The sequence below is a fragment of the Ranitomeya imitator genome, chromosome 10 (assembly GCF_032444005.1).
Source record: "Ranitomeya imitator isolate aRanImi1 chromosome 10, aRanImi1.pri, whole genome shotgun sequence".
Classification (NCBI taxonomy): Eukaryota; Metazoa; Chordata; class Amphibia; order Anura; family Dendrobatidae; genus Ranitomeya; species Ranitomeya imitator.
In genome coordinates, this window is record NC_091291.1 from 144,485,966 (window position 1) to 144,502,281 (window position 16,316).

At 45.2% G+C, this 16,316-nt stretch overlaps 1 protein-coding gene across 9 annotated transcripts in view; it reads left to right on the forward strand.

Annotated features, from left to right (window-relative positions):
- LOC138651732 (CMP-N-acetylneuraminate-beta-galactosamide-alpha-2,3-sialyltransferase 4-like) overlaps positions 1 to 16,316 on the forward strand; it is a 230,505-nt gene that overhangs the window by 163,808 nt on the left and 50,381 nt on the right. For 4 of the 9 annotated variants that reach the window (XM_069742160.1, XM_069742162.1, XM_069742161.1 and 1 more), the window contains one exon: positions 8,413 to 8,496. The exons of 2 other annotated variants lie outside the window; for them this stretch is intronic. In XM_069742160.1, coding sequence (XP_069598261.1) covers positions 8,431 to 8,496 — 66 coding nt within the window. In that variant the 5' untranslated portion in view covers positions 8,413 to 8,430. Of the gene's footprint in view, positions 1 to 2,526; positions 2,553 to 6,157; positions 6,295 to 8,412; positions 8,497 to 16,316 lie in introns of those variants that run through there. 3 more of the 9 variants (XR_011315523.1, XM_069742159.1, XM_069742165.1) reach the window with 2 other exon arrangements.

Here is a 16,316-nt window from a genome sequence, read left to right on the forward strand (position 1 = left end):
AGGAGCCGCAGATGGTGACAGATTGGAGAGTGCTTGCCTGGCATCCACTGACCGGACGGGTCCTCCGCAGCGATCCGCTCATCTATGGACACTGCTGCCAGACGTACTAATCAGAAGAGGAGCCGCAGATGGTGACAGATTGGAGAGTGCCTGCCTGGCATCCACTGACCGGACGGGTCCTCCGCAGCGATCCGCTCATCTATGGACATTGGTGCCAGACGTACTAATCAGAAGAGGAGCCGCGGATGGCGACAGATAGGAGAGTGCCTGCCTGGCATCCACTGAGCGGACGGGTCCTCCGAAGCGATCCGCTCATCTATGGACACTGGTGCCAGACGTACTAATCAGAAGAGGAGCCGCGGATGGCGACAGATTGGAGAGTGCCTTTCTGGCATCACTGACCGGACCGGTCCTCCGTAGCGATCCGCTCATCTATGGACACTGCTGCCAGACGTACTAATCAGAAGAGGAGCCACGGATGGCGACAGATTGGAGAGTGCCTGTCTGACATCCACTGACCGGACGGGTCCTCCGCAGCGATCCGCTCATCTATGGACACTGGTGCCAGACATACTAATCAGAAGAGGAGCTGCGGATGGCGACAGATTGGAGAGTGCCTGTCTGGCATCCACTGACCGGACGGGTCCTCCGCAGCGATCCGCTCATCTATGGACACTGGTGCCAGACGTACTAATCAGAAGAGGAGCCGCGGATGGCGACAGATTGGAGAGTGCCTGTCTGGCATCCACTGACCGGACGGGTCCTCCGCAGCGATCCGCTCATCTATGGACACTGGTGCCAGACGTACTAATCAGAAGAGGAGCCGCGGATGGCGACAGATTGGAGAGTGCCTTTCTGGCATCACTGACCGGACCGGACCGGTCCTCCGCAGCGATCCGCTCATCTATGGACACTGCTGCCAGACGTACTAATCAGAAGAGGAGCCGTGGATGGCGACAGATTGGAGAGTGCCTGCCTGGCATCCACTGACCGGACGGGTCCTCTGCAGCGATCCGCTCATCTATGGACATTGGTGCCAGACGTACTAATCAGAAGAGGAGCCGCGGATGGCGACAGATAGGAGAGTGCCTGCCTGGCATCCACTGAGCGGACGGGTCCTCCGCAGCGATCCGCTCATCTATGGACATTGGTGCCAGACGTATTAATCAGAAGAGGAGCTACGGATGGCGACAGATTGGAGAGTGCCTGCCTGGCATCCACTGACCGGACGGGTTCTTCGCAGCGATCCGCTCATCTATGGACACTGCTGCCAGACGTACTAATCAGAAGAGGAGCCGCGGATGGCGACAGATTGGAGAGTGCCTGCCTGGCATCCACTGACCGGAGCGGTCCTCTGCAGCGATCCGCTCATCTATGGACATTGGTGCCAGACGTACTAATCAGAAGAGGAGCTACGGATGGCGACAGATTGGAGAGTGCCTGCCTGGCATCCACTGAGCGGACGGGTCCTCCGCAGCGATAAGCCGGTGAAAACATTGCCTTTAATTAACTTTTCATTACACAGAGATTTATTTTTGTCTGTGTTCACATGTTGCAGCCAGTAGGTTTTTTTTTCTTTTGTGATATGATTTAGATTAAACCGCCTATTTTTGGCCTCCATTTTTAAGTAAAATAATGCACGAAATGGCAGCAACATGTGAACACAGCCTTATGTTAATCATTTTGCAGGCAATCATCCTCCAGACAGGGCTCGGATTAACCCCTTCTGTACCAAATGCGCTAATAAAAAAAGATAAGGTGGGTCACAAGAATATATTAAAAATATATGCCCTACTGAGATGCTTTAATATATTCTTGTGACCCACCTTATCTTTTTTTATTAGCGCATTTGCTGCTACGGTAACATTGTCATACTAACCGCTCAGCACTGTTTGCACTTTATATTTTACTTCATCTGATTACAGCTTTTTGCTGCACTTTATGTGTTTTAGGATTCGCACTTTTTTGCACATAATTTTAGCATATATTTTTGCACACTTATATTATATATTATTTTAATTAGCTGTCACAGTAATTTATTTTCACTGGTTTCTTTGACATATGTTGTATTTTTAAGGTGCCATAATGTTTTTCATATATATTATATATTGATCAATTTTGGGCATTATGCAATACTTTATAAACCTACCAGGGGCATAGTGATATTTTTAATATATTCATTATTATATGTGTTACGTGCTCCAATACCCGACTCAGCTTTTAATAACTTTTGTTTTATTATTCAATATTAAATAAAATTCTGTTTTATTGACTATATTTATCATATTGGTCTTTATTCCACCTTTTTTTTTATGATCCCTATCCTAGAGATCGTAGCACAGAAATAAATGTCGCCAAAATCTAAATGCTTTAAATGCACCTTACCTACTGATCAGAGCAGAAGTGGGTCGGGAGGTGACGGGCATGGGAGGGTCGGGAGGTGACGGGCATGGGAGGGTCGGGAGGTGACGGGCATGGGAGGGTTGGGATGACTGGTGAAAATAATGTGCAGGCAGCAGGTGCAGGGATCACAGGACAGGATGACTGCACAGGTGAGGAGCTGCTCTCAGCCATCAATCGCGCACTCACTTTTCGGGCAGGTGCAGACAACCGTATAAGTTAAACAAGTGTTATCCATGATTTTAACTAAATAGCACTTGTGCCCGTGGGGTTGTGCACATGCATGATTTGCCTACAAGAACTGGATTGTAAATGGGACTCTGTGAGTCCGTGGAAAAAATGGGACCGTGGCCGGATAATGTGAGTGCAGTCCAATTTTTCACAGACTGACATATTGGAGAATTTTTTTTCTCTTCACCTCCAGGAAAATCAGATGCCAATCTGCTCAGAGTCTGATTAGCATAGTTGGGCCAATTTTATTGGATGGAGAGAAAATTTTTCTGAAATGTTTCGCTCTTATCCCATCGCTCGCACTTTTCCTGCAATGTTTCGCTCTTATCCCATCGCTTGTGCTCTTCCTGCGATTCCCGCTCTTATCCCATCGCCTGCGCTCTTCCTGCAATTCTCACTTTTATCCCATCGTTCACGCTTTTCCTGCAATGTTTGGCTCTTATCCCATCGCTCGCACTCTACAGGCGATTCTCGCTCTTATCCCATCGCTCACGCTTTTTCTGCAATGTTTGGCTCTTATCCCATCGCTCGCACTCTACAGGCGATTCTCGCTCTTATCCCATCGCTCACGCTTTTCCTGCAATGTTTGGCTCTTATCCCATCGCTGGCACCCTTCAGGCGATTCTCGCTCTTATCCCATCGCTCACGCTTTTCCTGCAATGTTTGGCTCTTATCCCATCGCTCGTGCTCTTCCTGCGATTCTCGCTCTTATCCCATCACTCGCGCTCTTCAGGTGATTCCCGCTCTTATCCAATCGCCTGCGCTCTTCCTGCGATTCTCGCTCTTATCCCATCAATCACGCTTTTCCTCCAATGTTTCGCTCTTATCCCATCACTCATGATCTTGTGATTCTCGCTATTAGGCCGGGATCACACACAGCGAGATATGGCCGAGTCTCGCAGGTTAAAACCAAGCTCTGGCACCGGTACTCCAGAGCGGAGCATGCGGCTGCATAGCAATACATGGAGCTGCACGCTCTGCTCCGGAGTGCCAGTGCCAGAGCTTGTTTTTAACCTGCGAGACTCGGCCGTATCTCGCTGTAGTGTGACTTCGGCCTTATCCCATCTCTCGTGCTCTTCAGGCGACTCTCACTTTTATTCCATCGCTCACACTTTTCCTGCAATGTTTCGCTGTTATCCCATCGCTCACGCTCTTCCTGTTATTCTCGCTCTTATCCCATCGATAGTGCTCTTTCTGCGACTCTCGCTCTCATCCCATCGCTCGCGCTCTTCCTGCAACTCTCGCTCTTATCCCATCGCTCGCGCTCTTCCTGCGAATCTCGCTCTTATCCCATCGCTCGCGCTCTTCCTGCAACTCTCGCTCTTATCCCATCGCTCGCGCTCTTCCTGCAACTCTCACTCTTATCCCATTGCTCACACTCTTCCTGCGACTCTCGCTCTTAACCTATCGCTCGTGCTCTTCCTGCATTGTTTCGCTCTTATCCCATCGCTCGTGCTCTTCCTGCGACTCTTGCTCTTATCCCATTGCTTGCGCTCTTCCTGCGACTCTCGCTCTTATTCCATCACTTGCGCTCTTCAGGCGACTGTCGCTCTTATCCCATCACTCGTGCTCTTCCTGCTACTCTCGCTCCTATCCCATCGCTCGTGCTCTTCCTGCGACGTTTCGCTCTTATCCCATCGCTCATGCTCTTCCTGCAACTCTTGCGCTTATCCCATCGTTTGCGCTCTTCCTGCGACTCCCCCTCTTATCCCATCGCTCACACTCTTCCTGCGACGTTTCGCTCTTATCCCATCGCTCATGCTCTTCCTGCGACTCTTGCTCTTATCCCATCGCTCACGCTCTTCCTGCAACTCTCGCTCTTATCCCATTGCTCGTGCTCTTCCTGCGACGTTTCGCTCTTATCCCATCGCTCGTGCTCTTCCTGCGACGTTTCGCTCTTATCCCATCGCTCATGCTCTTCCTGCAACTCTTGCGCTTATCCCATCGTTTGCGCTCTTCCTGCAACTCCCCCTCTTATCCCATCGCTCACACTCTTCCTGCGACGTTTCGCTCTTATCCCATCGCTCTTGCTCTTCCTGCGACTCTTGCTCTTATCCCATCGCTCACGCTCTTCCTGCGACTCTCGCTATTATCCCATTGCTCGTGCTCTTCCTGCGACGTTTCGCTCTTATCCCATCGCTCGCGTTCTTCCTGCGACTCTCGCTCTTATTCCATCGCTCGCGTTCTTCCTGCGACTCTCGCTCTTATCCCATCGCTCGCGTTCTTCCTGCGACTCTCGCTCTTATCCCATTGCTCGTGCTCTTCCTGCGACTCTCGCTCTTATTCCATCACTCGCGCTCTTCCTGTGACTCTCTCTCTTATTCCATTGCTCATGCTCTTCAGGCGATTCTCGCTCTTATCCCATCGCTCAAACTTTTCCTTGAATGTTTTGCTCTTATCCTATTGCTTGCACTTTTCCTTCAATGTTCCGCTCTTATCCTATTGCTCTTGCTCTTCCTTCGACTCTCGCTCTTATCTTATCGCTAATGCTCTTCCTCAAATGCTTAGCCTATATTCCATCGCTTGTGCTCTTTCTGCTCCGTTTCGCTCTTGTCCCATCGCTCGTGCTCTTTCTGCTCCATTTTGCTCTTGTCCCATCGCTCGTGCTCTTCCTGCTCCATTTCGCTCTTGTCCCATCGCTCGTGCTCTTCCTGCTCCATTTCTCTCTTGTCCCATCGCTCGTGCTCTTCCTGCTCCATTTCGCTCTTGTCCCATCGCTCGTGCTCTTCCTGCTCCGTTTCGCTCTTGTCCCATCGCTCGTGCTCTTCCTGCTCCGTTTCGCTCTTGTCCCATTGCTCGTGCTCTTCCTGCGCTGTTTTTCTCTTATCCCGTTGCTCACACTCTCCCGGCAATGCTTTGCTCTTGTGTTAAAATGACAGATAGCACTCGTCTGAGTATATGGTCGTTTGCTCTTAGAGTTGCATTCTAGGCTTTGTGCCCAGCAGTACAGAGTATTTTATCAGAGAAGAGTGATGATCTTGTGAGAGTTCACGGACTGACCATTGTATATTGGAAAGAGCAGGGTCCCCCAGCAGCACAGAGCATTTCAGGAGCAAAGTGGTGTTCTGGTCTTATTCAAGGTTACAGAACTGTGGTCCCAGCAACGCAGAGAATTTCAGGATATGACTGAGTGTATTCACAGAGACAGTTCTCAGCAGGACACAGTATGTGGGGCTTCGAAGGAGGGTGCTGATCATATGTGGGGTAATAGAGAGGTGCATAGTAGTAGGAGCAGGACCTCCAGCAGCACAGAGTGTTTCAGGAGAAGTCTGCTGATCTTGTGCTAGGTCACAGAGCGAGAGTTCTGTAGTGGAAGAAGCAGTGTCCCCCATCAGCACAGAGGATTTCAGGACAGGTGTGTGCTGATGAGGGACACACACCTGCCTTACTGACGCCTCCCTGAAAGTCATGAGTCCTGTCTCCTTTTCCAGATTGTGACTTTGATACATTGTTGCTTTTCTTGCGACAGTGAATTTGGTGCCACTTTCACTTTAACTTTCATGATATCGTTGGGGTTTAGATCTCAGATTTATTCCGAGCAGCAGATTACAACTCTGATCAGAGGCAAACAACAACTCCCACTGGACCCGTCCTCTTGGCGCTGGAGTTTGCAGATATTCACCTCCTCATTACTATTTCCATTAGCGCAGAGGCAGCAATCAGGTAAGAGGGGGGAGACAGGGTGGTCTCGGGGCAACACTGGGGGCATCACTGATTCACAGGGTCAGTCGTCAGGTAAGAGGGGGAAAACAGGGTGGTCTGAGGGGGGCAACACTGGGGGCATCACTGATTCACAGGGTCAGTCGTCAGGTAAGAGGGGGAAAACAGGGTGGTCTGAGGGGGGCAACACTGGGGGCATCACTGATTCACAGGGTCAGTCGTCAGGTAAGAGGGGGGAGACGGTGGTCTCGGGGCAACACTGGGGGCATCAGTGATTCACAGGGTCAGTCGTCAGGTAAGAGGGGGGAGACAGGGTGGTCTCGGGGTAACACTGGGGGCATCACTGATTCACAGGGTCAGTAGTCAGGTAAGAGGGGGGAGACAGGGTGGTCTGAGGGGGCAACACTGGGGGCATCACTGATTCACAGGGTCAGTAGTTAGGTAAGAGGGGGGAGACAGGGTGGTCTGAGGGGGGCAACACTGGGGGCATCAGTGATTCACAGGGTCAGTAGTCAGGTAAGAGGGGAGAGACAGGGTGGTCTGAGGGGGCAACACTGGGGGCATCACTGATTCACAGGGTCAGTAGTCAGGTAAGAGGGGGGAGACAGGGTGGTCTGAGGGGGCAACACTGGGGGCATCACTGATTCACAGGGTCAGTAGTCAGGTAAGAGGGGGGAGACAGGGTGGTCTGAGGGGGGCAACACTGGGGGCATCAGTGATTCACAGGGTCAGTAGTCAGGTAAGAGGGGAGAGACAGGGTGGTCTGAGGGGGCAACACTGGGGGCATCACTGATTCACAGGGTCAGTAGTCAGGTAAGAGGGGGGAGACAGGGTGGTCTGAGGGGGCAACACTGGGGGCATCAGTGATTCACAGGGTCAGTAGTTAGGTAAGAGGGGGGAGACAGGGTGGTCTCGGGGTAACACTGGGGGCATCACTGATTCACTGGGTCAGTAGGTAAGAGGGGGGAGACGGTGGTCTGAGGGAGGCAACACTGGGGGCATCACTGATTCACAGGGTCAGTAGTCAGGTAAGAGGGGAGGAGACAGGGTGGTCTGAGGGGGCAACACTGGGGGCATCAGTGATTCACAGGGTCAGTAGTCAGGTAAGAGGGGAGGAGACAGGGTGGTCTGAGGGGGCATCACTGATTCACTGGGTCAGTAGGTAAGAGGGGGGGAGACAGGGTGGTCTGAGGGAGGCAACACTGGGGGCATCACTGATTCATTGCTGAACAAAAGAGGAATATGTAAACTTCCAATATACAGGACATGTAGGGCATACAGTATATGGGGCAGAGGTAGCACTTACACCCGGGCCCTGGTGATTGAGGAGCCGCCACTTACAAAAACTCAAATATATTATGACAATCACTGTTGCGTGGACTTGACAAGATGGGTGAGAACTGGAGGTTCCCTTCTCATGTAGTGTGAAGCCCAATTTTAGAATGAAGGGCGCCCTGTGATGTGCCAAATAATACCAGCGTGCACGGCCAGACACCCGCCTATAAGACACTGCCCAATCATTAGACATCAGCCGACCTAACAGTGTTGTCACCAAGTGTATGGCGGTGAGTGCACCCCCTTATACTGTACGTCCTGACATAGCAGAGCTGGCTGCGTTGTATCACTAAGCGAGATCTCTGGGTTCATGCACTGTATTAACAGCTCCATTACTAATACATAATCCGGTGCCAGCCCCAAATAATTAGGATTACTAGCTACCTGGGCTCATTATTAAATTGTGTCCTTGGTTCATTTTATAATAAGAAAAGAATGGCGAACGTCACCGGGCGGAGCAGCGTGTACTAAAACCCTATGCGCGTGATGTGGGATCTGAGCTGTCAGATGTTTTATATCTTGTCCCCTAAAGGGTTAATTCAGAAATGAAATAGTGATACATTCACACCATAGCGTTACATCATGTCTTGTAATAACTGCGCAGCGGACGAAGCGAAGGATCCCCCCGAGGACGTGTAATGTTGCCATGTAACAGATGTCATCTGAGGACTGCGAATGGCTCCCATTTTTGCTTGTAATCTTAACCAGAATGAAAAACTGCAAAACCCATTTTATATAAATGAAATGTTCTCTTTTTTTATTTATTATTAATTTTTTTTTTTACAGAAGAAAAAAATTATTTTCATGAAAGGTCATCAATTTCACCTTCTCAGCGCATCCACCTTATTCATCAGATCATTCCTTAGACTGGTAAGATGACAGCTGCTGTGCAACAATATGTAGTGCCATACATTACCAAAATATACATTAATTAATAGCAATAATACTGCCCCTAGGTACAAGAATATAACTACTATAATACTGCCCCTAGGTACAAGAATATAACTACTATAATACTGCTCCTATGTACAAGAATATAACTACTATAATACTGCCCCTATGTACAAGAATATAACTACTATAATACTGCCCCTATGTACAAGAATATAACTACTATAATACTGCCCCCTAAGTACAAGAATATAACTACTATAATACTGCTCGTATGTACAAGAATATAAGTACTATAATACTGCCCCCTATGTACAAGAATATAACTACTATAATACTGTCCCTATGTACAAGAATATAAGTACTATAATACTGCCCCCTATGTACAAGAATATAACTACTATAATACTGCCCCCTATGTACAAGAATATAACTACTATAATACTGTCCCTATGTACAAGAATATAAGTACTATAATACTGCCCCTATGTACAAGAATATAACTACTATAATACTGCTCCTATGTACAGGAATATAACTACTATAATACTGCCCCCTATGTACAAGAATATAACTACTATAATACTGTCCCTATGTACAAGAATATAAGTACTATAATACTGCCCCTATGTACAAGAATATAACTACTATAATACTGCTCCTATGTACAGGAATATAACTACTATAATACTGCTCCTATGTACAAGAATATAACTACTATAATACTGTCCCCTATATACAAGAATATAACTACTATAATACTGTGCCCTATATACAAGAATATAACTACTATAATACTGCCCCTATGTACAAGAATATAACTACTATAATACTGTCCCCTATATACAAGAATATAACTACTATAATACTGCCCCTATGTACAAGAATATAACTACTATAATGCTGCTCCTATGTACAAGAATATAACTACTATAATACTGCCCCCTATGTACAAGAATATAACTACTATAATACTGCTCCTATGTACAAGAATATAACTACTATAATACTGCTCCTATATACAAGAATATAACTACTATAATACTGCTCCTATGTACAAGAATATAACTACTATAATACTGCTCCTATATACAAGAATATAACTACTATAATACTGCCCCCTATGTACAAGAATATAACTACTATAATACTGCTCCTATGTACAAGAATATAACTACTATAATACTGCACCTATGTACAAGAATATAACTACTATAATACTGCACCTATGTACAAGAATATAACTACTATAATACTGCACCTATGTACAAGAATATAACTACTATAATACTGCACCTATATACAAGAATATAACTACTATAATACTGCTCCTATGTACAGGAATATAACTACTATAATACTGCTCCTATATACAAGAATATAACTACTATAATACTGCTCCTATGTACAAGAATATAACTACTATAATACTGCTCCTATATACAAGAATATAACTACTATAATACTGCTCCTATGTACAAGAATATAACTACTATAATACTGCTCCTATGTACAAGAATATAACTACTATAATACTGCTCCTATGTACAAGAATATAACTACTATAATACTGCTCCTATATACAAGAATATAACTACTATAATACTGCTCCTATATACAAGAATATAACTACTATAATACTGCCCCCTATGTACAAGAATATAACTACTATAATACTGCTCCTATGTACAAGAATATAACTACTATAATACTGCACCTATGTACAAGAATATAACTACTATAATACTGCCCCTATGTACAAGAATATAAATACTATAATACTGCTCCTATGCACAAGAATATACCTACTATAATACTGCTACTATGTACAAGAATATAACTACTATAATACTGCCCCCTATGTACAAGAATATAACTACTATAATGCTGCTCCTATGTACAAGAATATAACTACTATAATACTGCCCCCTATGTACAAGAATATAACTACTATAATACTGCTCCTATGTACAAGAATATAACTACTATAATACTGCTCCTATATACAAGAATATAACTACTATAATACTGCTTCTATATACAAGAATATAACTACTATAATACTGCTCCTATGTACAAGAATATAACTACTATAATACTGCTCCTATGTACAAGAATATAACTACTATAATACTGCCCCCTATCTACAAGAATATAACTACTATAATACTGCTCCTATGTACAAGAATATAACTACTATAATACTGCACCTATGTACAAGAATATAACTACTATAATACTGCCCCTATGTACAAGAATATAAATACTATAATACTGCTCCTATGTACAAGAATATACCTACTATAATACTGCTCCTATGTACAAGAATATAACTACTATAATACTGCTCCTATGTACAAGAATATAACTACTATAATACTGCACCTATGTACATGAATATAACTACTATAATACTGCTCCTATGTACAAGAATATAACTACTATAATACTGCCCCTATGTACAAGAATATAACTACTATAATACTGTCCCCTATGTACAAGAATATACCTACTATAATACTGCCCCTATGTACAAGAATATAACTACTATAATACTGCTCCTATGTACAAGAATATACCTACTATAATACTGCTACTATGTACACGAATATAACTACTATAATACTGCCCCCTATGTACAAGAATATACCTACTATAATACTGCTCCTATGTACAAGAATATAACTACTATAATACTGCTCCTATGTACAAGAATATAACTACTATAATATTGCCCCTATGTACAAGAATATAACTACTATAATACTGTCCCCTATGTACAAGAATATACCTACTATAATACTGCTCCTATGTACATGAATATAACTACTATAATACTGCCCTATGTACAAGAATATAACTACTATAATACTGCCCTATGTACAAGAATATAACTACTATATATAATACTGCCCCTATGTACAAGAATATAACTATTATATATAATACTGCCCCTATGTACAAGAATATAAGTACTATAATACTGCCCCTATGTACAAGAATATAACTACTATAATACTGCCCTATGTACAAGAATATCACTACTATAATACTGCTCCTATGTACAAGAATGTAACTACTATAATACTGCTCCTATGTACAACAATGTAACTACTATAATACTGCCCCTATGCACAAGAATATAACTACTATAATACTGCTCCTATATACAAGAATATAACTACTATAATACTGCCCCTATGTACAAGAATATAACTACTATAATACTGCTCCTATATACAAGAATATAACTACTATAATACTGCTCCTATATACAAGAATAGAACTACTATAATACTGTCCCTATGTACAAGAATATAACTACTATAATACTGCTCCTATATACAAGAATATAACTAATAATAATAAATAATCTTTATTTTTATATAGCGCTAACATATTCCGCAGCGCTTTACAGGTTGCACACATTATCATCACTGTCCCCGACGGGGCTCACAATCTAGAATTCCTATCAGTATGTCTTTGGAACTACTATAATACTGCTCCTATGTACAAGAATATAACTACTATAATACTGCTCCTAGTTATATTCTTGTACATACTATAAAACTTCTCTGTACATGAATATAACTACTATAATACTACTCCTTTGTCCCTGTATTTCGTTTCTTTGGTTCATATTGATTATTTTACCTATATATAAATTGTTTTTGGCATTTGACTTTTAACTTTTTTTTTTTATATACAAAGTAGTTTTCTTTAGCATTTTCTGTAGAATTTCCAGATTTGTGTTGTGTTAGGCCGGCGTCACACTCAGCGTATGAAAATACGGTCCGTTATTTACGGCCATAATACGCAGAAAAGTCCCCAAAATAGTGGTCCGTATGTCATCCGTAGGCAGGGTGTGTGTCAGCGTATTTTGCGCATGGCATCCTCCGTATGGTATCCGCACTGCGAGATTTTCTCGCGGGCTTGCAAAACTGACATATGGACATACAATGGATCCATGGGCTCAAATAATCGTAAAAACGTATATACTGTCTATATACTGTCTGTGAGACACACACATATATATATATATATATATATATATATATATATATACATATATATATTAATATATCATACAGCACTAGATAGCTTAAAAGCCAGTAATTCAATTACCGGCTTTTCCTATCTCCTTCTCAAACCCGACATGATATGAGACATGGTTACATACAGTAAACCATCTCATATCCATTTTTTTTTGCATATTCCACACTACTAATGTCAGTAGTGTGTATGTGCAAAATTTGGGCGCTCTAGCTATTAAATTAAAGGGTTAAATCGAGGAAAAAATTGGCGTGGGCTCCCGCGCAATTTTCTCCGCCAGAGTGGTAAAGCCAGTGACTGAGGGCAGATATTAATAGCCTGGAGAGGGTCCATCGTTATTGCCCCCCCATCCCCCCCCCTCACAATCTACAAGGGATGGGTGAGGATACAGTAGGTGAGGATAGAGCTGGTCATGCAGCGGTTTGGTCGATCGGTGGTTACTGCAGGTTGTAGGCTTGTCGGAAGAGGTGGGTCTTCAGGTTCTTTTTGAAGGTTTCGACGGTAGGCGAGAGTCTGATGTGTTGGGGTAGCGGGTTCCAGAGTAGGGGGGATGCACGAGAGAAATCTTGTATGCGATTGTGGGAAGAGGAGATAAGAGGGGAGTAGAGAAGGAGATCTTGTGAGGATCAGAGGTTGTGTGCAGGAAAGTACCGGGAGACGAGGTCACAGATGTATGGAGGAGACAGGTTGTGGATGGCTTTGTACGTCATGGTTAGGGTTTTGTACTGGAGTCTCTGGGCAATGGGGAGCCAGTGAAGGGATTGACAGAGGGGAAAGGCCAGGGAATAGCGAGTGGACAGGTGGATTAATCGGGCAGCAGAGTTTAGAATAGATTGGAGGGGTGCAAGAGTGTTAGCGGGGAGGCCACAGAGCAGGAGGTTGCAGTAGTCAAGGCAGGAGATGATGAGGGCATGGACTAGGGGTTTTTGCAGATTCTTCGTTGAGGAATGAACGGATTTCTGAAATATTTTTGAGTTGAAGGCGGCAGGAAGTGGAAAGGGCTTGGATATGTGGTTTGAAGGAGAGATCAGTGTCAAGGATTACCCCGAGGCAGCGAGCTTGTGGGACTGGGAAGAGGGGGCAGCCATTTACTGTAATGGATAGGTTCATTGGGGGGGTCGCGTGAGATGGGGGGAAGATGATGAATTCTGTTTTGTCCATGTTAAGTTTTAGAAATCTAGTAGAGAAGAAGGATGAAATAGTGGATAGACATTGAGGGATTCTGGTTAGTAGGGAGGTGATATCTGGTCCAGAGATGTAGATCTGTGTGTCGTCAGCATAGAGGTGATACTGAAAGCCATGAGATTCTATGAGCTGTCCCAGGCCAAAGGTGTAAATGGAGAAGAGCAAGGGCCCAAGGACCGAACCTTGTGGGACTCCGACAGATAGAGGGCGAGGTGAGGAGGTGGTGTGTGAGTGGGAGACGCTGAATGTCCGGTCTGTTAGGTATGATGAGATCCAGGATAGGGCCAAGTCTGTGATGCCAAGGGATGAGAGGGTCTGTAGTAATAGGGAATGGTCCACTGTGTCAAAGGCAGCCGACAGGTCCAGGAGGACAGAGTAGTGTTGCTTGCTCTTGGCGGTTAAGAGGTCATTGGTGACCTTAGTTAGGGCAGTTTCAGTGGAATGGTGTGACCGGAAGCCAGATTGTAGGCGGTCAAAGAGGGAGCAGGAAGAGAGATGGGAGGACAGTTCAAGGTAGACGTGTTGTTCCAGTAGTTTGGAGGCATAGGGGAGAAGTGATATAGGGCGATAGCTAGATACAGAGGATGGGTCAAGAGAGGGCTTTTTGAGGATAGGTGTGATGGAGGCATGTTTAAAGCTTGAGGGGAAAACACCAGTTGTTAGTGATAGATTGAAGAGATGGGTCAGGGTTGGGATGAAGACTGCGGTGAGGTTTGGGATGAGGTGGGATGGGAGCGGGTCAAGTGCACAGGTGGTGAGATGCGATCTTTAGAGTAGAGTGGAAAGTTGATCTTCTGTAATGGTGGAGAAGTTGGTTTTGGAGGTGGAGGGCTGGGAAGTCGGGAGGAAGGGCTCTGGGGGTTGTTGACCAAAACTGTCTCTGATGCTATCAATCTTCTGCTTGAAAAATGAGGCAAAGTCTTCAGCGGAGATAAGTGGGGAGGGAGGAGAGAATTGAAGGTGTTGAATAACTGTTTAGGGTTGTTAGACAGGGAGGATATGAGAGATGAGAAGTAGGTTTATTTAGCTGTGGCGAGTGTGATCTTGAAAGTAGTGAGGGACTGTTTGAATGCGATGAAGTGCTCGTTGGAGTGGGATCTTTTCCATCTTCGCTCAGCAGCCCTGGAAGCTCGCCTCATTTCTTTGGTCATGCTGGTGTGCCAGGGCTGTCTGTTTATTTTGCGAGCTTTGGTATGTGTAAGTGGGGCAGCAGATTCCAAAGCTACAGCTATTGTGGTGTTATATAGAGCGGCAGCGTCATCCGCATTATGTATGGAACTTATGTGTCTGTGAGAGGGAGGAGAGATTCAAAGAATGAATGTAGGTCAAGATGTTTAAGATTTCTGCAAGGGTGTGAAAGTTTGTGGGGTGAGGATTGTAGACATGGAGTGGAGAGAGATGAGAATGTGAGAAGGTTGTGGTCAGAGAGTGGAAGATGTGAGTTAGAGAGGTTAGATAGGGAGCAGAGGCGGGTGAAGATGAGGTCCAGTGTGTGACCATCTTTGTGAGTGGCTGCTGAAGACCATTGAGTGAGGCCGAAGGAGGAAGTGAGAGATAGAAGTTTAGTGGCAGCTGAGAGGGAAGTGTCAATGGGGATGTTGAAGTCGCCCATGATGATAGTGGGGATGTCCGCGGAAAGGAAATGAAGTAGCCAGGTGGTGAAGTGGTCAAAGAAGGTGGTGGCTGGCCCTGGGGGGCGGTAAATGACAGCCGGTTGGAGGGGGAGTAGATGCGCACAGAGTGCACCTCAAAGGAAGGGACGGTAACAGAGGGTGGCAGTGGGATTGGGGTGAAGGAGCAGTTATCTGACAGGAGAAAACCAACTCCTCCACCATGTCTGCTGCTGGGGCGGGTTGTGTGAGAAAGGTGGAAGCCACCGTAAGAGAGTGCAGCAGGGGAGGCTGTGTCAGAAGGGGTGAGCCAGGTTTCGGTGATGGCGAGGAAGGAAAGTTTGGTAGTAACAAAAAGATCATGGATGTAGGAAAGCTTGTTGCAGACAGAGCGAGCGTTCCACAGAGCTCCCGTTAGTGGGACTGGGGAAGCGGGGGCTGGGTGAATGGGTATAAGGTTAGAGAGGTTACGGAAGGTTGTGATAGAGCGTGGATGGGAGGTAGAAATGACTGTGGGAATATGGTGAGGAGGACCAGGATTTGGAGAGATATCACCAGCAGTGAGGAGGAGCAGAGAAAGTGTTAGCAGCAGGTGGGAGCAGGAGAGGGCATGAGGGGGCTGTCTGTTCTTTGAGACAGAGGATTGTATGTTAAGGAACAGTTCTGAGGAGGAGGTGAGATGGATGGGGAGGATTGAAGCAGAGATAAACAGTTCCTTGCTTGGTGTGGGGATTGGGGGAGATAGCAGAAAGTGAAGGATTATAGGGGTGAAAGTGAAAACAAGCAGACACATTGTTTACAGTGACTGTATCCAGTTACCTTCAGTTCCCTTCAGGGTCAATTCAGGTTTTAATTCTACTGTAATCCACACTTTTAGGAAGATGCGCCTATTCTGGCACTTGGCCACTCTCTTCTCATTCCCGTGTAGCAGTGGGATATGGGGTAATGAAG